The following is a 25,296-nucleotide window of genomic DNA, read 5'->3' as shown; positions in this document are numbered from 1 at the left end:
TGTATTGTATTTCATTCTGGGTTTGAGAGTTCAAAGAATATCTTCAAGGTTAAAACATTTAATAATCTACATTGATCGGTTTAAATACAATTGATCGTTTTATTATATCAGTGAATCAAAGTTATGATACATTACTTTACGATATCAAAAATATCGTATGTCATATAGTTGAATGTATAATATCACACATTGAAAACATTTTTGATACCCTAAATGTGAATATATATTCTCGTAAATTTATTTATGATATCATAAGCTGGATACGGATCATACTTTGAATATATGGTAATTTAAATTCACCAACATTTGTTATATATCAAATATTTTCGCTAATAGCGATAGGTGATCTTTCATAACTAGGCCTAACCTGACAGTGAAAGGTACACTGGTTTATTTTCTGACATGTAACCATAGATTTATTTATATATAAAGAGCAAAATCACGTTTATTTTCATTTAAAGGTGCTAAGCGCAATCATTTATAATTTGATAATGAACGGATTGACCATCGGAGTAGGTGGAGATTGCAGTTCCCAAAACATATTCATCTCAAATCTTTGTCCTCATCGAGCACCACAAAGGATATTAAGCATGGACTAGGAAAAAATAGGTATGCAATGACAGTCTATGTCCGTTTAAAATTTTTAAATAATACTGTCTCTATGACGTAAGTTTTAAATCTTTGGTAAATTTGAAAGGCACTGAAAATATTCAAGTTATTCTCTGCTCAAAATATGCCAATTCCTGAGCTATAATGTTTTAATAGAAAAGACTCGAGTTCCTAGATTACCTTTTAAAAATTTGAGTCGCTAATCTTCTTCATTCTCAACAAGGGTTTTTCAGAATCGTATTTTTACTTAAAGATCATAAATCCATACCATGACCCTTGTAGTGTTTTAGAAGTAGTGCTATATGGTAATATTCACATTCCCACTGCTGAATCAGCATATTAGAGATCTGAGATAAGGCTGACAGATAGCATGCTAGATGAAAGCCTGAAAAGCACGTCAGTTATAGTTTGTATGCTATGGAATAAACATGTGTTTGTAGAAAGAGGTCGTTTCCCCTCCCATTACAAAACCCAAATATTGCACCCCTACCCATAACATTATTTCAAATATTGACCAGTGACTGTTTTAGAAAAAGATACACTGGAGTTCCTAGACCCAAATAATAATCTCCACTTTGCACGAAAAAGAGCAAAACATAAATTTAAAAGGTATGCATATCATAATAATGAATTATTACAATATTGTGAAAATTCAAATATTTTTAAGGGAAACTGATGAAAAGATTTTACAAGTTTAATATAAAAAGAACAATGTGAGTATTTTAGTGATAATGTGTATTTGTTTAAAAGTTTGGATGGGATAAGCGTGTGGTCCAAGATGGATGTTAGACAATATTACTTTCAGTAGAATACAATGTTGATCTGTCAATTATAAACTGTATATATATATATATATATATATATATATATATATATATATATATATATATATGAAACTATATCAAACAATGTTCTAGAAAACATGAACATCTCTATAGTACATCAGTTGGTGTTAACATTGAAATAAGCAGCGTCAACCCTAATATTAAGATTGATAAAAGAAAATCGGTATAAACAGGAATAAATAACAGTTAAAATGATACTTTTATTTATCTAAGGAGTATGTTGGATCGTGGTGTCTGTGTCTAAGTTGTTATATTCAATTTATCTATCACATACCTTTCGTTCTTAGTCTCAAAGTCTTGTCTCTCACCAACCTGCAAGCAGCGTATTGTGATCTTGATGTGGCCATCCTGTCATTGTAATGTATTGTGGACTTAGGTGAAGTGAATTGTCAACCTAATACAGTGTCAATATTGGGACTGGGCTGCAAATGAAAAAAAACACAAAAAACTTCCTTTCAAATTGCACATACATAAATACTATTTAATTTGAAATTACTTGTTATGATATCAGCTTGTCTGTAAAAGAATAATGTCAGGAATCAATTAAATATGTTCTATTAAGCACTATAAAACCAAGTCCAGATTATATGCATGTGCCTATATGATTGCTTTGCAAACAAAGTTGGAAAAAGTATTCAGCCATCATTAATAATGTAATAATATTGTTAATCTCCTTTACAATCAAGTTTCGTTCACAGCCAGCTACTGAGAAAAGTTAATGATTGAGAAGTACACCAGCATATTAAACATGTGTATTACACAGTTATTCTTCTTCACCTGGTCGAAGTAAATCATTCTATTAAATAATCCCCGAAAAAACAAAAGTAAATAAATTTAAGAAATAATCCCCGTAAAGATAAATGTAAATTGTTTTAATAAATAATACTCGATAACAAATTAGTAAATAATTCTAATAAATAATCCCTTACACATCAATGTAAATCATTTTAGTAAACGATCCTCGTAATCAGAACAGTAAATCATTCTAATGAAAATCCTTGTAAACTTAATAATAATTCATTTTAATAAATATTACCCAGAAACAGAAAGGTAAATCGGTTTATTAAATAATCCCGTAAACATAAAAGTAAATCATTTTAGTAAATAACCCCAGTAAACATAAAAGTGAACCATTCTAATAAATAATCAGAGCAGCAGGGAAGTTGAACAGACCAGTGCGTCCAGCCAAAATAAAGCTTCCTACGCGAACTTTCTCCGTAGAAGCCTCAGAATTCAAAAATAAAGCCTTCTACGAGAGCTAATTTTCATGCATTTCAGACCGGATGCATCGGGTGGTCGCGCCGGTGTGTTAGTAAATATAGCGTTCGAGACAGGAAAAATAAATGAGGGGAATTTTTTTTTTGTTTTTTGTTGCAACGCGGGGCTGCTTTGGCCAATTTTACGTCGCATTAAAATAATATACTTGAAAATAATATGAGTCGGAAAACTAGTACAGTTGGAGAGCCTCATTCTGCTAGATTAGCGCGAGAACAATTAGCGGCACTAAAGAAACTTATTCCAGTAAAAAAATTATTCAAGGAAAAGGTCCGAGCACACGAAGATGCAGAGCAGGGATTTACCGAGTTATCGTCGAAATTATTGAAGCCAGTTACCGAAGTAACCGAAAGAGTCTTTTTTGGCGACGAGGACGATCCGGATATCAGGAAACGTGGAATTCTTCCCGTGTTGAGAGGTATCGAGGAACATTCACGAGTATTGCCGGAACGACTAGCAATACTAGCACAACAACACGGGCAACAACCAGGAGGAGGAACCCCTGCAATTGGTTTTAAAATAAGTAAAGGAAAACCTGGAGGAAGAAAACCACCTATAGGAAGAAAAGCGTTCCATCTCGAGAATTTAAGAGAAAATTTCACCGAGGAGGGATGGGGAATAATATCACAGCCGCTCTCGACGTTGTATAGTAATATAGATCAATTTGGTGAATTTGCGGAAAATTATTTTGATATTCGAAGAGGATATCTGACTGATATAGGGAAAAAAAGATACGCAAACCGTGAAAATTGGTATAATATGTTATATAAAGTTTACACGGGAAAATCACAGGCGAGAGAAACGGATCCATATTACAGAAGATTTTTAACAGCCGCAAAGGAAACGTATAATTATAATAGGAGACAGGCGGAAGAAGGAAGGCGACAAAGGGAAGAAGAAATTCAACAAGCGAAAGAAAAAAGACGACAGGAGAAAGAAGAAAAGCCTAAACCTTCACCAAGAAAAGTAAAACCAAAAGAAAAAGTTCAACCACAGGAGGAAGATATTCAACCACAAGAAGAAGATATTCAACCACAGGAGTTTGAATTTCGACCACAGGTGTTAAAAGAAGATATTCAACCACAGGAATTAGGGGCCAGACCAAAAGAAAGAATTCAACCTCAGAAAAAAGAGAGAAAACCAAAAAAGAAAAAAGATGAGAGCGACCAGGAACCAATAGTTCAACCAAGCGACTATAAACGACCTGCGAGCAAGAGAGTTCAAACAATTGAGAAGGTAGTTGAATCTCGTTTAAGAGAAAAAGTTGATTCTACTAAACCTGCTAATATTTATTTGAGAGAAGACAATATCGATATGCTCGAAGACGATTTTACAAGATTACAAATTGCTGCGAATTATACTCCAGAAAATAAAAAATTATTCGTGAAAGAAGAGTACCTTGACTCATTCGGACAAGGAACATGGCCGCAGTTAATTTATTTTGGTAGTTTAAGAAAACCGATGGATTTATTCGATCTCGGATATTCAAATTTTAAAAAGGAGCTCGATGAATATGAAAGAATAATAAAAAGAAAACCATTTCCACATCATCCTAGCGGGATGACACGGGGAGATCCTGAACCTAGACCAGGCACGCCACCACCACAAGATACAAAAATAGGAAGCGGATATACCATTTGTCCTGACAGCGTCGTCAACGACGTATCTCGCCTCGAAATATTAATCGGAGGAAAGCGAGCCGGAAATAACTCTCATGAAATAATCAACAAGGCCTCAGATATTTGTCAGCGATTATTCCGCGGCGGTGTCATCGATTCTTACATTTACAAAGAGCTCGTTGACGAACTCATCGATTAAAACAACACAATTGAAATAACATGATTGTTCACAAACATCAACGCAGACCTAGACAGGTCCGCATAGCTAATTCTCGATTGCCTGTATATAAATATATTCACGGCAATGGATTCGGCGATATTGTTGGAAGCCTCGTCACGCGAGTAGTCCCTAAAATCGGACCCGCAGCTAAGCAAACTGCATCAAAAGCAATAGGAAAAATTGGCGAGACTGTCATCTCTGGTATTGGTAATTTGGCCAGTAAAGGCTTCAATGTTGTCAAAAGCAAAATATCAAACTTAATGCGCAAAAAAAAGCAGCCTGTCAAATTACCTAGCACCAGCGAAATGCCCGCTGATATTAGTAAAGTTATAAACGACGCAGCAAATAAAAAAATAAATGATCTAGTACAGGAAGTTGCAAATACAAGTTTCATATCGGGTAGCGGTCTTCGTTTTAGATGAAATTCTTAATAATAAATGTTCGCACAAGTGTCAAACGAAGTGTTCGACATGGACGAGCCTGTAGGCAAGGACACCTCCGTGCGTGATTTCCAGTATTTCTCGTACGACGCAGTTGAACCAAATACACCTAATCGCTTGGAAATTCAAGTTCACGATACGACAAGATATTTTCTCCCATCTGAGGCATATATCGAAGTTGTCGGGGAAGTTGTTAAAGCAGATAATACCGCCAATGCAGCAGATTTTAGGGTCGGATTTGTTAACAACGGTATTATGGCATTATTCAAGAGTGCCACTTATATGATTGACGGAAGAGAAACTGAGTCAATTACCAATGATACTGACTTAGCAACGATGATTATAGGTCTAGCTAGATACTCGGATGATTTTACTAGATCAGCTGGCCCTAGTATGATGTTTGCCAAGGATAATTCTAATCGTCCCGAAAGTAGGCCGTTTCTTATCAGACAGCCCAACGATCGCGCCGCTCCTCCTGGAGCCGCTGGTATCGAAGATATGATCATTAAACCTTATCCTGATTATAATCTCGGATTTGCCACGCGAAAGTCTATGCTAGCACCAGATCGCAGAAGATTCTCTTGTGCTATCCCGTTATCCCATATATTCGGATTTTGCAGACATTTCAGGAAAATTATCTACGGAGCAAAACACACCGTTACGTTTGTCAGAAAGGAAAATAGCAACGATGCTATCTGGCGAGAAGGTGCTGTTGATTACGCTACTGGCGTGATAGGTCCCAATGATGCCGCGAATAATAACGATATGGTAAAATTACTTAAATTTACCCTGTGGATGCCAGCGATAACTCCATCAATAATCGAGGAAGAAAAATTATTGTCATTCATGAATCAGGGCGGTAAATCTGTCATGTCATGGCTGACAACAACAACAGATTCCACAACTATCAATATTAATGGTGATTTTACCTGGCGTATTGCATCGCAACAGGGTACCTCTGCACCTAGGCATATCTTTATCGCTTTTTTGCGTACCAGTAGATATCATCAATTATACAGTCACATGATATTTGATCACATTGGAGCAACAAATGTGTCGTTGAGAGTAAATGGCCAACAAGAACCATCCGAGGAAATATCAATTGATTTTGAAAATCATTCGACGGCTCGTGCATATCATCGCTTGTTGTGTTTTATGGGTCGTGATCAAAATATCGATACCGGATTGCAAATATCACAGTTGGATTTTAATACTCACTATCCTATCTACTACTTTTCCCTGGAGCATCTTGATTTGGTAAAACAATCCGTTGTCGATATCCATTTCAAAGCCAGAATTAACACAGGTGGACTTAATCACAAAGCAGTCGCGGTGATTCTTAGTGATAGAACAATGATCCTGGAAGGCATCAGTGGCAGAATGAGAGTCATCGACGCTCCTGTCGAGAAAATGTAACAAAAATCTAGATTTTCTAAATTTAGATTAAACGATTATTAATATGCCATACGAACACGTCAGCGTAACTCTGACCCCCGTTCAGATGAAAAAACTTCAAACAGCAACAGCAAAGCGATCCGGTGTGAAATTAACCCTGAAAAATGATCAAATTCAGGGCGGGCCTAACAAACTGTCGCTAACTAAAAATCAACGTGAACGTTTCACCAAAGCCAAATCAGCGAATTCCGGCGTTCATGTGAATCTTAGTATAGGTGCCATCAGAGATATGGTCATAACGGGCGGAATTTTCCCTTTCCTAGCTGCTATTCCTGGATTATTATCCGGGGCTCTTCCGGCAATTGCAAAAGCGATAGGATTAGGTGCGGCCGGAGCTGTAGGCGACAAACTAGTACACAAAGTAATGGGAGGGCGATATGGTAAAAAAAAGGGAAGCGGCCTTTATCTAAGACGCCCCCCATACGGATCCGGCCTAAGATTAGCACGGCCTATTCAAATTTAGATTTATTCAACGAAGCAAAAAATAAAAAAATAAAATTTTTCAGAGGCGTATTTATGCGGGATCAACTACCAGAAAAACCAAACCCCACCGAGACAGGAATAATAAATCTCGATTCAAATACCGGCCCTGGCACACACTGGGTCGCCTACGCGATTAATCCTCGCATAAGTCGTTTATTTTGATTCGTACGGACTAGCTCCACCGAAGGAATTCATTAATTACGTCTCAAAGCTAAATATTCCGATTTGGTACTCGACACTTCCAACGCAGACGTTAATGGATCCACCGATATGCGGTCCGGAATCAATTGATGTCCTCGACGCAATTTCAAAATCATCCGGTCCGTATCACAGAATCGTATTTGAATATGCCATAGATAAATATCATGGTTGATATTTACGGTAGATTCCTCTACAGGAAGAAGGAAGCAGAAGTGACTGACGTTGATCTATCAAAATTCGCAACCAGAGATGATATTAACAATCTTCTATCGCTGTCAGAAGTGGATCCTGGCGAAGTTGCTATTTTTCAGAGCCGCGAAGGAAGATTACAAACCAGCAACGTGAAAATAACAGATATAATCAAGCGAGACGAATATAACGATCGCATTAATCAATTTACTAGCCTGCCAGATTCGGTATCAAAATCCATCGCTGATATCGCCGATATTATAGCGAAGTTACCCCTGAAGGCTAATATCGCGGATGTGGAAAAAAAGGACAACGAGCTATCAGCAACGTTGCTTCTAAAGGCCGATAAAACATTACACGACGATCTTCAGGACAGAATGACAAAAAGACTTAACAGGCTAAATCACGACCTTAAAAAACTCGACGATGCCTTAGCTAAATTTAGCAAAAAATTTGAGGATGATATAAAAACATCCAGCGATACTTCCTCCGCCGCAAACGAACTAGCAAAGAAAAAAACCGATCAAGCATCGCATGACGATCTTAGCGATAAAGTGAGAAAAATCAACGAGGATATTACTAATATTCTCGCCGATGTTACCGAAATAAATATCGTAATGAGTCAGAAAAGCGATAAAACATCGCACGACGATCTCAGCGAGAAAACAAAAAAAAATCAACGATGATATTATCAAAATTAACGATGAAATTAACGTGGTGCGTGAATTGGCGCGTCAAAAGGTCGATGTATCGTTGTACGACGGAGAAATTCGAGACTTTAAATGCGAAACTTCTCGACGCAACTACAAAAATTAGCGATATTAACACAAAAATATCGCCATTGAATCTTCCAAAATTAGCGCGTTTTTATGTGCCGGATGAGGTGGTAACAAAAAATCTCCCCTACCATGTACCATTTGTGGTAAAAACACTAAATAGTATATGGACACCCGAGAATGACACATTTAGCTTCACCGCGCCAATTACTGGCATATATCGAATATATTTTATCGCTGGGTTAAAATTTAAAGTACAACTAAGACAAGATAGAAAAATCCATGAATTTTACCCTGGATTTTTTATTATTTCGCTAAGTGAAGATAGCAACACAGTATTCGTTCTAGAACCACCAGATAGAACCACCACAGGATCAGTGCATTATTTTGTAATTCTCGAATATTTATCGGTATGGTATGAAGTTGGTGAACTCGAATAAACTACAATTGTTCACATAGGTACTAATAAATGACCGCATCGGATTACCGATACAATCAGGCGCGTTCACGGCAGGATTCGTTAAAAAAGCTCCTCGACGAATATCAAACAAAAATAAAAAAAATATCAGCGTAGATTAGTTGCCATCGATGTTGCTGTGTACGCGGTAAGTGCAATTATCGCCGGCGCAGGGATAATCTTATCCGCGGTAACAACAATCGCGCCGATCGCAGCAACGATAATAATCTCGTCGACAACAACAATCGCCGGTGTTCTTAATATTATCGCAAAAAAAATATCATCATGCACGAATGAAAAATTGTTTCTATACACGAGTAAATTATCCCAGGTCAACGAGGCGTATTCGAAATTATCATCGCTGCTTTCTGAGAGTCTCAACGACGGCGTTATATCCGATCTAGAATTTTCTGTGATGGTAAATATCTACTCTGAGATTGAACAAATGAATATCAATAATGTCGGAACTAACTCAAATCGTGACAAACACGACACCGCCGATAACAACGCTGATATCGGCAAGCTCAACCAAGCCAGAATTTAGTATCGATTTTCCAATACCAATTAGCGTCAAGGAAATTGCGCTGTCACAGTTACGCGTCTATAATAGCTGGCCCAATGTTAGGTCGAAATCATTTGGTAGATTATCATCGAATAATTCGCTTGTTTTTGCCAATAAAAACCGTCCCGATGGAACTCCCGATTGGATCGTCGTTGGCATACCAACAGGCAGTTACGAAATTGAGCAAATCGACAAGGAATTCACATATAGGATATCAAATATAACCGGCGATGCTGAACCAGGAATAAAAATATTAGCACACGAACCAACGTTGTCATCGATAATCGAAGTAAAATCGCCGTATATGGTCGATATTTACCAGTCATCGATTAGGACAGTTCTAGGTTGGCCTGAAATCCCACCTCTGGCAAAACCAGAAAAACCAGATTTTATTATTCCAGGTTGGCACGAAGAAGCTCCTCCAGAGCTACCGGAGCCAAAAAAATCAGATTTTACCACCGACGAAGGATGGTACGGAGATATCAAACACAAGCCTCTGATCCACAGCGCCATCAACCTCATGAATAACCACAAATTTAACCTGGTGGTGTTCGCTTTTACTTTTAGGGACGAAAGAATTCTCTCGTGGTTGCCTCTTCCTAAAATTCCCCCCCGGTGTGAAAATCTTCGACGCTACCAATATTAACAGGACAATATTCCCCATAGACGGTATCTTGATAAGAAGAACCCTCAACGAATTTATTCAAGAACATAAATTACAATTAAATTTATTGCGGGAATCCTTTCATGAATGCATCTTAAATAAATCAGGTTCATGTAGCGAAATTATCGAACGCGTGAAGATTTTAAATCAACTCGCGAATGATGTTGAATATTATCACGGTATGTTCATTCGGGCGAAAATCGACGATATATCAATTGCCGATTATGTTCTTCCTATTAGCAAATTCGAGTTGATCAGAAATTCAGGAGAAAAACAAAAATTCATGAGAGTATTTGGATTAACCGAAGAAACGCTACCAAATTTCAAATTTCCTGATTATGATGTTGATGAAATGAGAAAATCTGTCGTTGATACCATCGATGATTTCTTTCCGAAAATACATGCCGCGTGGACTAAAAAAATACAATCAGAATCGATTCTCAAACACAATAATGATCCTGCCGGGCAAGGGCGGCATATCTCGCCAGGTATCGTTAACATAACGGAAGTTATCGCGATTTATCTTCACGCGGATGTCGTCGAAGGTAGCTATAACGTGGATTCGTCTGTGTCAGAGCAGGCACAGCAGGGATTTATCTTATACTCGTTTTCACCTAGCGCATCTCCGGGTTTTTTGATAATAAAAGAGCCAGTAAATCCGTTTTATCTGCGATGTCACAATCGATTATTATCGAAGATAAATTTCAAACTGACGGATCAAAACGGAAATTTACTTGATATACGCGGGGAAACACTGAGTATCAACTTGCTGGTGAGATCGTGAAAATCGAAGATTTTTGAATCTATTCTCCAAAGAAAAATAGCCAAAAAAATAAATAAAAACCAGGAAATTTTTCAAAATTAGTAAATTTCTTAATTTTGATGGGGTAAATACCCGTCAAATTGAGTAATTTATATAATTTCGTAAATCTGCTGGGGTAAATACCCGTCAAATTGTGCAATTTATATAATTTTATGTTTTTGATGGGGTAAATACCCGTCAAAATTAAGAAAATTGCACAATTTCAGTAAATAAATTAATTTAGTAAATAATAAAAAAAATTAATAAAAATTAGAATCGGAGATTCTTGAAATTAAGAAATTTGTGTAATTTTATGTTTTTGATGGGGTAAATACCCGTCAAATTGAGTAATTTATATAATTTCGTGAATCTGCTGGGGTAAATACCCGTCAAATTGAGTAATTTATATAATTTAGCAAATCTGTTGGGGTAAATGGTAGTCAGAAATAAGAAAATTGCACAATTTCAGTAAAATAAATAAAAAAATAATAAAAATTAGATCGGAGATTCTTGAAATTTTGTTTTTTGGGGTTTTTTTTGTTGATAGAAATTTTTAAGAATCTTAAGAATCTTTGACGCTAATTTTACTCTCATCAGCCAGCTTTTTTAGCTGCCTGACGCGCGAACTTGTAATTTTTCTCGACTCGTACTCGTCTGATAAACTCGATCTAACTTTTTCTACCAGCGTCGATAATTTAACGAAATCCTCGATTTGATCATCGCTGACAGACGCAAGCGATTGGTACATGGCAATCTGGATTTTCTTTATAAACTTGTATTCAGATGGTAGCGTGTACCTATATTCGAGTTTCCCTTGGATAATCGTCTCAAATTCGGACCGGATTTTACTTGCGTCCAAATCCGAAGATAAATTTATGTTTCTGTTTTTCAGATCCTCGATAGCTTCGATGATGTTATTTATATTCTCCTCATTCATTTATATTATATTTGTAATCTTCAATTTCAAAAATTTTCGATTTCACTTTCCGAATCGGATATTATTGGAATATAATAAAATTCGATCCATGAGCCGAGTTTGTAGGAGAATGTCGCGTTGATTATTTTTTCTGTTGCACGTCGCACCGAGGCTATATGAATACCAAAGTATCTTGCAGCGGCCCTCATCGATGTGAATATGATTTCTTCATTTGTTTCTCGATTTATCGATTTAACCGCCTTAGCTGGTCGTCGTCCACCGCCGGTGTTGCCGGATGTGCAATTTTCACTCTGTGTTACCGCTCGAATATTGGACAGTTTGTTATTAAGTTTATCTCCGTCGATATGATCGATTACCAAATTATTTTTGATGGGTCCATGAAAACACTCGAACACGAACCTGTGACAGAAATAACTTGTACATCTTCGTTTTTTATTATTACCGATGGTAAATTTGAGATATCCAAATCTATTAACTCCACCAACTTGCTTTTTTCTTCTAATATGCCTAACGATGCCATCGGACGATGCTTCGTATCCCTCGATCGTTGGATGAGATTTAAACTCGCATGTCATTGTTGTTTCTGGAATCACTGATTTCAAGTTCATTATATAATAATTATATGTCTAAATCGTTATTTGCCTTGAATCGATTAATATAATCTTCTTCACATGTTATCACCGACGAGGATCTTTTTTCATAATATCGCCGCAATTCCCGATAATTTTTCCCTCCGCAAGCTAAACACAATCGAGTTTTTCCTCGCGTGCCAACTTGACAAACTAAGCAACGTTGTGGTCCTTTGCTACCACGCCGAATCGCATGTATATGAGCGCCGCAATAATCGCCTCTGCATGATTTGTCACAGAATTTTGTTGAGCCGATTAATATCCACTTGCATTGATTCATTATAATTTAAACATTTGTCTAAAATATAATCATGGATGTATTTGATCTTGATGAGGCAGAATATATTATACCTGAGGTTGATCTGGCGAAGAAAGAATTTTTCGATGACGGAGCTTTTCACACTTGGTCGACATGGAAAACAAATTCCATCGATGCCACGATGAACCTGGAACGAGCTAAGAAAATAATCGAGTACATAAAAACCGAACACAAAGAAGAGCGATTTATCTTTGGAATAAAATTTATCGCACAAATGCCCGACGATACTTGGATTATTCGCGATAAACGAGATCCAGTGCGTGGTGGTAAGAAAAATGTTATTCTCGATAAAAACTCTAAGCATGGATTATTACTTGGAATCGATGGCCCTTATTATGCTAGGGCATATCCATCTAGTGCAGTTGTTTATGGAATTTATCGGCTAAATAATAATCCGGATGTGAAAAATCTACCTGCGATGAAAGAATCGCCGATGATAAATTGCGTGGCTGAGCGTGTTATCGAGCACATGAAAAACGCTCGACGTGGATCTGGTCTGACCCAGTTGAGGTTGAATAAAATTAATGCGTGGGCGAATACTGTCGCTGATGGTGCATCGGTGGATGATGTAGCTGCGTTGAGCAAAAAACTTAAATTTCCTATCACGGTGAAAACGTTATCGGGAGAAATATTATGTTCATCGCCGTATAGATCCCGAGGAGCACCAATCGAGATTGTCGATCATAATTCACATGCGTGGTCGCAGTCGGTAATGATATTTCCACGAGATCGTATTGTCAAATTTTATCCCACAGATAGTAAATCTGCGGAGAATAATAATTCCGATGCCATGTTTAGATTTATCAAAAAATTAAGCGCATCTGATCCAATATCGATATGGTTATTCTCGAGTGAAGAAAAATACGATCAATTTATTTTGCCATGTGGCGATATTTACAGGGATGAAATATTACACGAGTCGATGAAAAAACTTGCGATGAAATATTCGTCTAATCCCGATCAGTTGCTAACGAATTGCTTTACAGTTCCGTCTGTGGCCGCTCACGCCGCTAGAGAAAAAAACTCATGGAAGCCTACGAGGAATGAATATCTCGCTGATATTCAACTTAGTTGTATCGAATACGGCCATGGCGGATTGTGGAATACCAAGTACGATTTCGAAGATATGATTTCCGTTGACATGAGCGCGTGTTATCCTGGAAGTTTCCTTGGATATGGCGATTGTGCAGATTATTTTGCTAAATTCGGCCATCCTACCAGCGAAATGACAAGAGTAGCGATTAACGGACCGTTACCTGATTTTATCATGACCGGATTCGCTTGTGTAACGTCATTCGAGTTTGCTGAAAATTTACATAAAATTTGTTATATTTGGTTCGGAAGGCATTTATCTCAGCGCCGTTGGGTTCCTACAGTGTTATTGAGATATATGCTAGATTCGTCGATGTTAGTATCGTTGACAGTGAGCGAGGCGATTATATCTTACAGAAAACAGATCGAGGTGTGGTTACCGACAGATTGTGACAACGCGAAAGATATAGGAAGAAAAATAATTGGTAAATTTACTCAAGGTGGATCCGTTGACCACAAACATCGACACGCTAGATTATTTATCAACGACGCCGAGATGGATTTTATAATCGCCGATACGGTATCACGAGGAATATTTTGTAATAGAGAGAATATTATTATTGATGGAGCAAAGTTAGGTACCGTGATTAGCTACCTTGACGGAGAATCAGCGCAATATACGCATTTACGATCATCGATGCTCGCTTATGTTAGTATAAATTTGCTCTCGATGATAAACAAATTTTCTGATATCGCGGTAAGAGTCGCAACAGATTCGTTTTATATCGATAAAAAATACCAAGATAGGCTGAAAAATTTAATCACCGATGGTAGCTCCTGGGGGACGTGGAGAATAAAAAACGAGGATATTCTAGATTATTGCGAAGACGCTGATGTTGAAGATCGCGATGAATTTCACCAAGGTAAATTTGGAGAATCTTCGATTCTGGAATCTTCGACAGCCGCATCTGCATTTGACCCAATTTCACGCAGCAAATTCGTCTACCTAAACGGACCTGGTGGTAGCGGTAAAACAACACGAGTAATAAACTTATTTACGAACTCCGATATGATTGTGTTGACTCCGACACATAGATTAGCGCGAGAAATAAAGCAGCGTGGCGTTAATTCGTGCACGTATCACAGTTATTTCAAGTACAGTGGCGGATCATGGGACTCGGCACGCATGGGCGATAAATATATCAACAAGATCGTTATATTTGATGAGATTTGCACGGTGAGTTTAGATATTTTAAAATCGATCTTGACTTGGTTGGAAGGGAAAAACACCGCCGTGATAATGTGCGGAGATCACGGCCAACCTAATCCTATTGATGGTGAATCGCCTCACGAATGGCTCAGAAATTTTGTTGATTATTACGAGGAAATCGACGCTGATTATAGATCTACGGATATTTTGTTGACCGAATTCAAAAAATTAATTCGATTACAACCGAATAAGATTCAGTGTGACGTCATGAGAAAAATAATCGACGAGACTCCGATGAGCGATTTTCTAAATTTGTGGCGTCCCGATCATCTAATCGTTGCTAGTAGAAAAATTATTCGTGATATTATTCAGAAAATGTTATTCAAGCTGCATTGCGAGAAATTTCCAACGCTGCAGGTACCGTTATGTTATAGGCCCGCTAATACTAGAAGACAAAATATTAATATTATTTTGCCATGTGGAAAGGAAAAGATTTTGGTCTTGAATGATATTATCTTCGTTGATATTAGTCTCGTTAATGACGCGATAAATGCAGAAAAATCATGGTGGAAATTAGGCTACGCAACAACGATACACTCATCGCAGGGATTGACCGTAGATGGACAAGTTTGGATCGTCGATGATAGAATTTCTTGGTCAAATTTGGTATATTTAGCCGTGTCGAGAGTAAGAAAATTATCCCAGTTAGGACGAATTCGAGTAAATTATCTTAGTGACGCTGGCGGTAGTTGAGTATCTTCTGGTACTATTTGTAATTCTTCCTTGGTAAATCCGCGTTGAGGCGCTAACGAATCTAGGATATAAATAGCTGGTCTTCCTGACGATCTTGTTACAGCAGATATTTTGTGTGTTGTAACACTCCAGGTTGGGTCGGTTGCTCTTTTTCTGCCTCCTTCAGCCTCGCCTTCTTTATACAAATATCTGACTGTGACGCTACCTAGTACAGGCTGAATTGTGGAATCTCGCTTTAGGGGTATATTCGATTTTGTAATTGCAATTGCGGGTTTCATTGCTATCGTTCGAGTTGTCTCGTTATTTAACGCGTTGATTACATGAGGCAATCTTGATACCCAATCGTGAGATCGATTATCCTGAATAAATTCACGCGCGTATTGGTATCCGAATAATCGTTCTGCAAGCGTTTTATTGAATCTTTCGACGATAGCTTGATTGTGATGAACACCTACAATACCGCGTCGGATTTTAACATTATTCTTTTCATCAGTGAAGTAACCGCGCCAAGAAATTCTCGACCCGGATCAACTTGAAGAAGATTCGGCCATGTCAACGGGGATCGTGAATAAATTTCGCTAAACGCCTTAGCGATCTCCGTTGCTGTTTTATTCGATAATGGCTCGGCTTCTTTATACCTGCTAGCGATATCAACGATGGTCAAAACGTATTTATATGTGACTCCGTCGACGGTATCGTGAGGAAGAAACATCAGATCCGCTTGATGGACCTCATTGGGGACGCTGACGGTGAAACTCGCGTACGGTATTTTCTTGGGCGGAGGGAGATATATTTGCCAGATTGCCTGTTTCGATAGCCACGATTCAGCGACGGATTGTTTTACTTTAGCGGCTTTAGCGAGTTTGGCAATTGATGATTTTCCTCGCCAGAATCCTCGCGGAGAATAATATATTTGTTCCATATTATTTACCAGCGCCGAACACTAATTTGCCTTTCATCGCGCCTTTTATCAACCAGGATGCCAATTTTTCTTTGAAACTTTTCTCAGGAATTGCGTCTAATGCGTGAATTAGCTTGATATCAGCGAGATGTCTTTGCTGTAAATCTCCGCTGCGATATGCGAGATCGTGGTAGTAACAAGCGTTATCGATTGCGTTTACCGGATTTTCACCCTGAAATGGTTGGTTATTATCGTCAAGTCTGATATCGAGCCTCTTTCCGGGTCCGCAGTAATTGTATCCAAGTAGATGCTTCTCTCCCGGATATTTCGCCCAGGGGGTCCCAGGTAGATTTGTCAAGGAGGCTGCGATATCTCCTCCGGTTCTTCTATTTTTTTTTTTACAAATCTGAACTTGCGCGTCTTACAAACTTCACATTCTCCTGCAATTGCATTCCTGTTGTTGCGTGTAATGATTTCGGTTGGATTTATCGTAGCTGTGTGCGTGCGACACTTAACACAATATAGATCCATGTATTTTAGTAACATGAATGTAATTGATTTTTCAGCCACGAAACGACGCGAGCAAATAAAACATCACGCGGCATTACCGAATTCGATTAGAATGATAATCATTGGCCCGTCAGGATCTGGTAAGACACAATTGTTACTAAATTTGATCATGCGATGGCTAAAATGGGATAAGTTATATTTGGTTGCACCATCCGTTGACGATCAACGCTGTTATCAAGTGCTAAAGGAATTCAGCGACAATACCGACGAAGGCACAATCGAATTCATCACAGACATCAATGAAGCTCCATCCGTGGAGAATTTGGACGGCGATGTTAATAATATTGTTGTATTCGATGACGTTATGCTGGACAAGCAGACCAACCCGGCTAGGATATTCTCGCGTGGCAGACACAAAAACACCGATGTTATTTACGTAACACAGAGATATACGCAGATTCCCAAGGTGATTAGAGATAATTGCAATATTTTATCGGTGTTCAATGGCGTAGACACGCACACGTTGAGAAATATCCATCAGACCTGGTGCAACGGCGACATGGATATAAATAAGTTTAAAAATTTATTCAGCCGCGCTCAGGCAACGCCGCATGGTTTCATCACGATAAATCTTCATGATCCACGCAGTCGGTATCGCATCGGTCTTGATCAATTTATTCATGAAAATGCAGCCCCGCGTTGCAACAAAAAACAAAAAAAAAATTCCCCTCATTTATTTTTCCTGTCTCGAACGCTATATTTACTAACACACCGGCACGACCACCCGATGCATCCGGTCTGAAATGCATGAAAATTAGCTCTCGTAGAAGGCTTTATTTTTGAATTCTGAGGCTTCTACGGAGAAAGTTCGCGTAGGAAGCTTTATTTTGGCTGGACGCACTGGTCTGTTCAACTTCCCTGCTGCTTAATCAGCTAAACAAAAAGGTAAATATTTTTTTTATATAAATAATCCTGGGCCGGCTGGCCGATTGGTCTAAAGCGCTCACCTTTTCCAATCAATGCCATCTCACCTCCGTCTGCGTAGGTTCGAGTCTCTGGCTTGGCCAGTGTGGATATATGAGAAAGTTGTCAGTAACTTCTCATCGGTCGGCCGTTCTTACCGTGGATTTCCCGGTTCTTCCTCCAGCAGTTACACTGACCACCACGTATAGCCTATCTTGTGCTGAGATATGGCGTTAAGCCCGAAAAATAACAACTACACCAATAATCAAGTTAAACAAAAACGTAAATCATTGTAATAAATACTCATGTTGCTTACATTTTTTATTTTGTATGGGTTATTTGAACATGTATATATATAATGATGTCTTGTTTATCTGATACAGTCCAATGTAATGGCTTGGCAACCTTAACTTTTATGTCTGCACCGCATTATCAGATCATTGGACATTTACTTTATTAAAATGAATATTGTATCATGTGCTGGAGTAACTCATGAAACTAGTAACATATTTGAATATCTAGCAAACCATAATGAGCTACATCATCGAATTAACATATCTGAATATCTGGCAAACCTGAAGTGAGCTGTGTCAAGGATATTTCCGTTACGGATCTTGTTGTGATCAATCTAATCCAATCTAAAAAAAAAAATCAAATCTTCCCTGTCGTAGGTTTAATCACAGGAGTCTGACATTTTGTTAATACATATATTACCGATAAAGTGATCTCATGTTGTCATAGATTTCTCCGTACTTTATTGATAAAACGTCAGACTCCTGTGGTTTAGTAAATTTTCAAAAGTATAAGCAACCTAAATAAAGACGAATACAAAGACGTTCGTTCACTTCCGCTTCAGTTATTGTAAGTACGTTTTCCTTATGCAAACGCAGACATCATGCACTTGATTGAGTACATTGTTGATGTACAATTGTAGGTACGGATTGCACCAATTGTATTACAATTCAGAGCATGATACCTTTGTATTTACATGTTTCAGAATGGACGATTCAGTATATTGACTTATTATATATCTAATAAAGAACATGATGTATGTGTAATTCATTATCTTCTTTGTGTTTGGCAAAAGATGTGGAATAAAAGCGCCACTAGCAAACTTTAGAACATTTAAGCCGCCATTGGATAGTGTCATCCCTCTTATAGAATAAATCGTAGAGATTAGATATCATAGTGTCGATAGCTCTTCTGACCACACATATACCGGACTCATGCATTCCTCCTGAAGAGCGAACCTCGACCAGACCGGGCGTCCTGCTGGTGGACACTGGCAATGGAACACATTATTTTCGAGTCTGTACACTTTCAACAGGCAGAATGATTTTGGTGTGAACGAGACGAAAAACTGTATTATGATACGGTATTCGATACAATTTTGAACGTTTTGAGCAGATCAACTGCAGTTGAGTTCCATTTATCATAGTGTGAATTCCATGACATCTTCTCCTGTTGGAGTTTACTCTGACATCTCCTATGCCGTGTGTGAGTTCCTCTGACATATCCAATCTCTTATTTCGTTTTGGATACTACAAGTTTTTACTGTTATTATGGGCTAAGTCAACCATAGTAATTTTACAACTGTTAGATCTAACATGGGTTGAGAGCTACTTCGTAAGTCAAGGCTTAGATATGATAGCCTATCTGCACCTGGGAGGATCAATCAGATATTTCAGTGCTTCTAGCCCGTGAAGTTCAGTGGATGCGATAACAACCCACCGCATCCAGTTAAAATCAAATTTGAATACTGTTCCTCCATGATCAAGACAAGGAGTGCACACAACTGGAATGGATTCATAAATAAACGATTTTCCACCGCAGTAGGTGTTTATACAAATACATCCTTTACCTCAAATACGCCTGTAATGACTTCCTTTTGGTATCTAGTCAGACGATCAATATTAAAACATACAAAGTATCAATTTGAAGTCATTTGCCTACACCATCTGCGGCCGTCGCTTTTCCACGCTATTGGTTGGTTGGCACTGCATACTAAGGGAAGAAACTCGTGAAGTAAATATATGTCTTCATCATGTCTACTGCAATGCACTCAGATATTTGATCTACCCGTATGGGTGTAGATCGGCTAACATATCGCAACTATGGCTTCCGAATATGGGGTGAGAGTGGTCAGAGGAAACTAAATTTGTACACTAACGACAAACCCTTCAAGAAATTACGTTGTATATACATTTTCATGCAAAATCTTCTCATATATCCGGGGCATTTTTTATGAATAATGAAAGCAAGCCATCGTATATTTCAGCTGCTTCTAGTCGCCAATAGTCGCACACGTCACTCGAATCTTTACCTTTTGACAGCCGATGAAATGTCATACACGATAGACACTAGAAACCTTGCACATTACCATCAACGAATGTGTCGTACACTATAGTCGCTAAAAACTGTACCACATTGCGTCCAATGAAATCTGTCGTACAACGATATCCACTAGAAACTATGCTATGTTGGCGAACTACAGTTTCGTATTTTGCATAGATTTGGATTTTAAAGAAAAACAATTTCCCCGGCTTTCCTCACTGGTTATACTGGTTATTTAAAACAGTCCTTAGATATCTTAGGTATAATGCAAAGAACCTTTAATTCCCTTTATTTTGGTGTATGATTGATGGGTGTACTATGGGTTATAGAGTATGCAGCTTGGCCTTACTTCAGATTGCATCTTTCAAAAAAGTGCTAGCTCTACTTGGTCATTTTCACTTCCTGAACTTCAGAGGTAAATTGTATAAAAAAGAGCAAATAACTTCTTTTTACATTTTATATATTTGGTAATTCATTCATTGCACTTTTAGCAGCTGGTATTGTCTAGTCTGGCAAAATTCATTTTCCCTATTTTAATAGCTGCTATGTATAGTGTACTTTAGACTAATTCAGGCTGATTTTTTAACACAAGGGAGCAGTCACTTTAGTTAGCAGCGTGCTTAAATCATGTAAAATTTTCAAAAGTACAATATCCAAAATAAATATCATCCACATTACATTAATGTAGCATAGATGTATGCCAACATTCTCTCCGTTGTGCATGTTTTAAATGTGAACTACTTCACCTTACCTACGTCACTCTCTCAAACGTACATATTATCTGGTGAGCGCCCCCTATACTGCTGCCAATAAAATGTGTCGTAGGTCAGAATTTCAATTCAATTCGTATATCTGAAAATAATGACCATTACAATTTAAGAAAAAACTTCTAGTTACCCGCATAATCAATGTGATGGGTCATAGGTTTTATTGTTTATTTATTTATGTATTTATTTTATCTATTGTAATATTGTGTATTGTATTGCGATTTGAAACAAGAAGAAACGTACAAAACTACATATCCGTACTCTGCAGAGGTTAGATGGCCGCGATCTGGAACAGTGAGCGCTCTAGAGCACTAGGCCACTCAGTGCCCCCGACTGATATTTGCAAAGTACATTGACAAGACAGAAGTTACCGTAACTGTGAATACGTGTATTATGACTGAGTTTGTATGTAGTTAGATTGGTAATGACAGGTAACTGCCCCACATCCATTGTGAACACAGGAGATAAGAATTTGCATTTGTGTAGTTTAGTAATCAGAGAAAGAAGACTGATACTTACAAACTGTATCTAGATCATTTGTAATGTAAGGTTCCTGAAATAGCTGGCAGATCACATTCGGCAACATATCTTTATCTACCATTCCAGACAAAGTTCTGATGTTTTAAATGAACCCGCCAATCACTGCAATGCATTTCTGAAACATGTATGAACAAGCTAGGTAAGCAACAGATTACACAATATCTGGCTGATTATGTTGAAACTATTAATTCAAGGATATTTCAGTCTCCAAAATATGTCTCAAAAATATTAAACATTACAAAAGTAATGTCAATAAAATAACGTATACATCAAATAGCTTCTTAGAATCACTACCGACCTCCACTCAAGTCACTACCGAAACGATTGGAAGTTGATAGATCTCTTTAAAGTCTGAACTCAGCCATGATATGTATATATGTCAATAGTGGATAACAAATATTCTCGAAAGTAATGTCATTCCAATAACATTTTATACACTTACTGGATAGGAGTTTCCGTAATTTTGAACACGTGGGGTAGGAATGCGTAGTTATGTAGTCAGAATGATATTTGTAAAATACATTGACTAAATAGAAGTTACCGTAATTGTGAATACAGGTAACATGGCTAAGTTTGTATGTAGATTGACATACACTGGCTGTTATAACTGTACAATACTCATTATGAACACGTGTAGTACGAATCTTCATTTGTGTAGTATAATAATCATATAAAGAAAAATGATACTTACAAAATTTTTATAAATCACTAAAAAAGTAAGCTTACTGAGTTATCTGGAATGCGACATTTCGACATGTATTTATTTTACCTTCACAGGCAAAGTTGTGACGCTATAAACAAACCCACCAGTCAATGCAGAGAATTTCTGAAGCATGGAGCAACACGATAGCTAGGTACTGAATAGGTAACACCTTACCTGGCTGAGTTATGCTGTTGGGAATTATTAGTTCAAGAACATTTGAAGGATCAAAATGCATTGCATAACTATTTTTTAACCCTCGGTCACGTGCTTTGTTCAAACTAAGAAAGACAGTTAAAATAACACAAAATAATCAACAAGGATCAAATTATGAGAACAAAACTTCGACCTTTGCACAAAAATATCTTTCTGTTTATTTGTTTGAATTTAGTGACTCGAATCCATCTATCTATTTATCTATCCATCCATGCATCCATGCATCCATCCATCTATCTATCTATCCATCTGCCAGAGACCACTACAGTGAATTAAAATCGTCCCCCGTTTCCTTTTCCTACTAATAATACCACCACCACCACCACTATGACTACAACAATGACTAATACCAATGCAGCTACCACTACTACTAGTGTCGCTGTTGCTTCCACAGTACTTCAATTTTTTACCGGAGGGAACTTGATTTTTTCCATATATATATATATATATATATATATATATATATATATATATATATATATATATATATATATATTGATCTGGTCATTTCTTGTACTAGTTCCAGTTTATCTACACTTTCTTTCAGTTTATCATTGATCTCATATACTTGAACTTGTTATTTAGTTACTTTCACATTGCATGACAATACTTGAGGCCACAAAGGAAACATTGATGTAGGTGAAGTCCAACTAGCTAACTAACTAACTAAATAAATAAAAATATTAAATATTTTCTTGCATTTCATTCTGGATTTCAGAGTTCAGAAAATATCATCCTGGTTAAAACTTTGAATAATCTTGATTGATCAGTTTAAATACAATATATTTTATTATTATCTCAAATAATCGAAGTATGATATATTATTTTACGATATAAAAATGATTGTATGTCTTATAGTTAAATGTATAATATCGCACAATAAAACCATTTTTGATAACCTAAATGTGAAGATACATTCTCGTAAATTAATTTATGATATCATAAATTGAATACAGATCATATTTTGAATACATGGTGATTTAAATTCATCAGCATTTTTTAGATATAAAATATTTTCGCTAATTGCCCATCGAAGCTAGGTGGAGATTGCAGTTCCTAAAATATATTCATCTCTTATCTTTATCCTCAGGATATTAAGCATGGACTGGGAAGGAATACGCAAGGACTGGGGAGTAATACGTAAAAAATTTACAGAGTGTGCTGGTTTAAGATTTTTAAATAATACTGCCTCTTTGACATAAGTTTAAAATCGGAGGTAAATTTGAAATTCATCGAGAATAGTCTAGATATTCTCTACCCAAAATACGTTAATTCCTCAGCCAAAAATGTAAAAGAAAAGACTTGAGCTCCTAGATTACTTAAAACAATCTTCAAAAAGTTGCTTAACTTCTTCATTCCCTACAAGGGCATTTCCGAATCGTAATTTTAATTAAAAAATATGAATCCATAACGTGCCCCAACTTATAACATTTCAAATATTGACCCGCGATTGTTTTAGAAAAAGTTACATTGCAGTTCCTAGACCCAATTAATAATCTTCTCTTTACATGTAGAAGAACGAAAAATAATGCATATTATAATATTGACTTATTACAATCTTGTGAAAATTCAAATATTTTTTCGGGGGAGCTGATGAAAATATTTCACGAGTTTAACATGAAACAACAATTGAGACTTTCAGTGATAATGCATATTTGTTTACAAGTTTGAATGGGATAAGAGTTTGGTCAAAGATAGATGTAGTACAATATATCATTAAGGAGAATAAAATGTTGATTTGTCAGTTTTGAACCAAATATATAATAAAAAAATGTTCTATAAGACATGAATATTTATATAGCACAGTAAGTGATGATAGCAAGAGTGTTAACATTGAAATAAGCAGCGTCAACACTGATAATAAGATTCATAGAACCTTTCGGTATAAAAAGGAATAAGTTCATGAGCAGATTAATAGACATAATTGACATTACAATGGTGAAATTTAAAGGATATCTATATGCTACTTTTCTCTGTCTAACGATTAGGGTAGATCATGCTATCTGTGTTTAAGTTGTTATATTCAATTTATCTATCACATACCTTCCGTTTCTAGTATCAAAGTCCTATCTTTGACCAACCTGCAAGCAGCATATTGTGATGTTGGTGTGGCCATCGTGTCGTTTTAATTTACTGTGGCTCTATATGAATTGAATTGTCAACCAAATAAAGGGCTAATGTTAGGACATGGCTGCAAAAGATAGAGAACAAATTACAGCCAAAATATATTATATAACTACTATTTAATTTAGAAATACTTACTGACATAGCAGTTTGTGTGTAAAAGAATAATGTCTTAGGAATCAAATAAATATGTAGCATTAAGCACTCTAACACTATGTCTAGATCATAAGCATGTGTAAATTGACACGCCATGTATGATTGCTTTGCAAACAAAGTGGGGAAAAGTATTTCACCAGTAAAAATAATGTAATAATATTGTTAATCTCCTTTATAATGAATTTTCGTTCAGAGTCAGCTACTGAGAAAAAAGTTAATGATGGAGAAATAACTAGCATATTAAACATGTGTGTATTACACACTTATTCTTGTTCACCTGGTCGAAGTAAATCATTTTAACAAATAATCCCCGAAAACAAATCAATAAATAATTCTTACAAATAATCCCTTGAACATCAAAGTAAATCATTTTAGTAAATGATCCTTGTAAACAGAACAATAAATCATTTTAATAAAAATCCTTGCAAACATAATAGTATATCATTTTTATAAATATTCTCCGGAAACAGAAAAGCAAATCAATTTATTAAATAATTCCTTACACATAAAAGTAAATCATTTTAGTAAATAACCCCAGTAAACATAAAAGTAAACCATTCTAATAAATAATCCCCATAACATAAATATAAATCATTTCTATAAATAAT

At 36.8% G+C, this 25,296-nt stretch overlaps 1 protein-coding gene across 1 annotated transcript in view; it reads right to left on the bottom strand.

The window, feature by feature from the left end:
* The window catches only part of LOC149771679 (uncharacterized), an 87,283-nt gene extending 62,690 nt beyond the window's left edge, over positions 1–24,593 (bottom strand). The window contains exons 1-2 of the mRNA XM_089948241.1: positions 24,452–24,593; positions 1,729–1,876 (exon numbers count right to left, since the gene is read on the bottom strand). Coding sequence (XP_089804367.1) covers positions 1,729–1,801 — 73 coding nt within the window. The 5' untranslated portion in view covers positions 1,802–1,876; positions 24,452–24,593. The remainder of the gene's footprint in view (positions 1–1,728; positions 1,877–24,451) is intronic.
* Positions 24,594–25,296: the final 703 nt, after the last annotated feature.

This window comes from Sinohyriopsis cumingii, unplaced genomic scaffold, assembly GCF_028554795.1.
Source record: "Sinohyriopsis cumingii isolate HCF-2022 unplaced genomic scaffold, ASM2855479v2 utg001741l, whole genome shotgun sequence".
Taxonomy (NCBI): Eukaryota; Metazoa; Mollusca; class Bivalvia; order Unionida; family Unionidae; genus Sinohyriopsis; species Sinohyriopsis cumingii.
The sequence above is the reverse complement of the archived record's forward strand: the minus strand, read 5'-3'. Positions and strand labels throughout refer to the sequence as shown.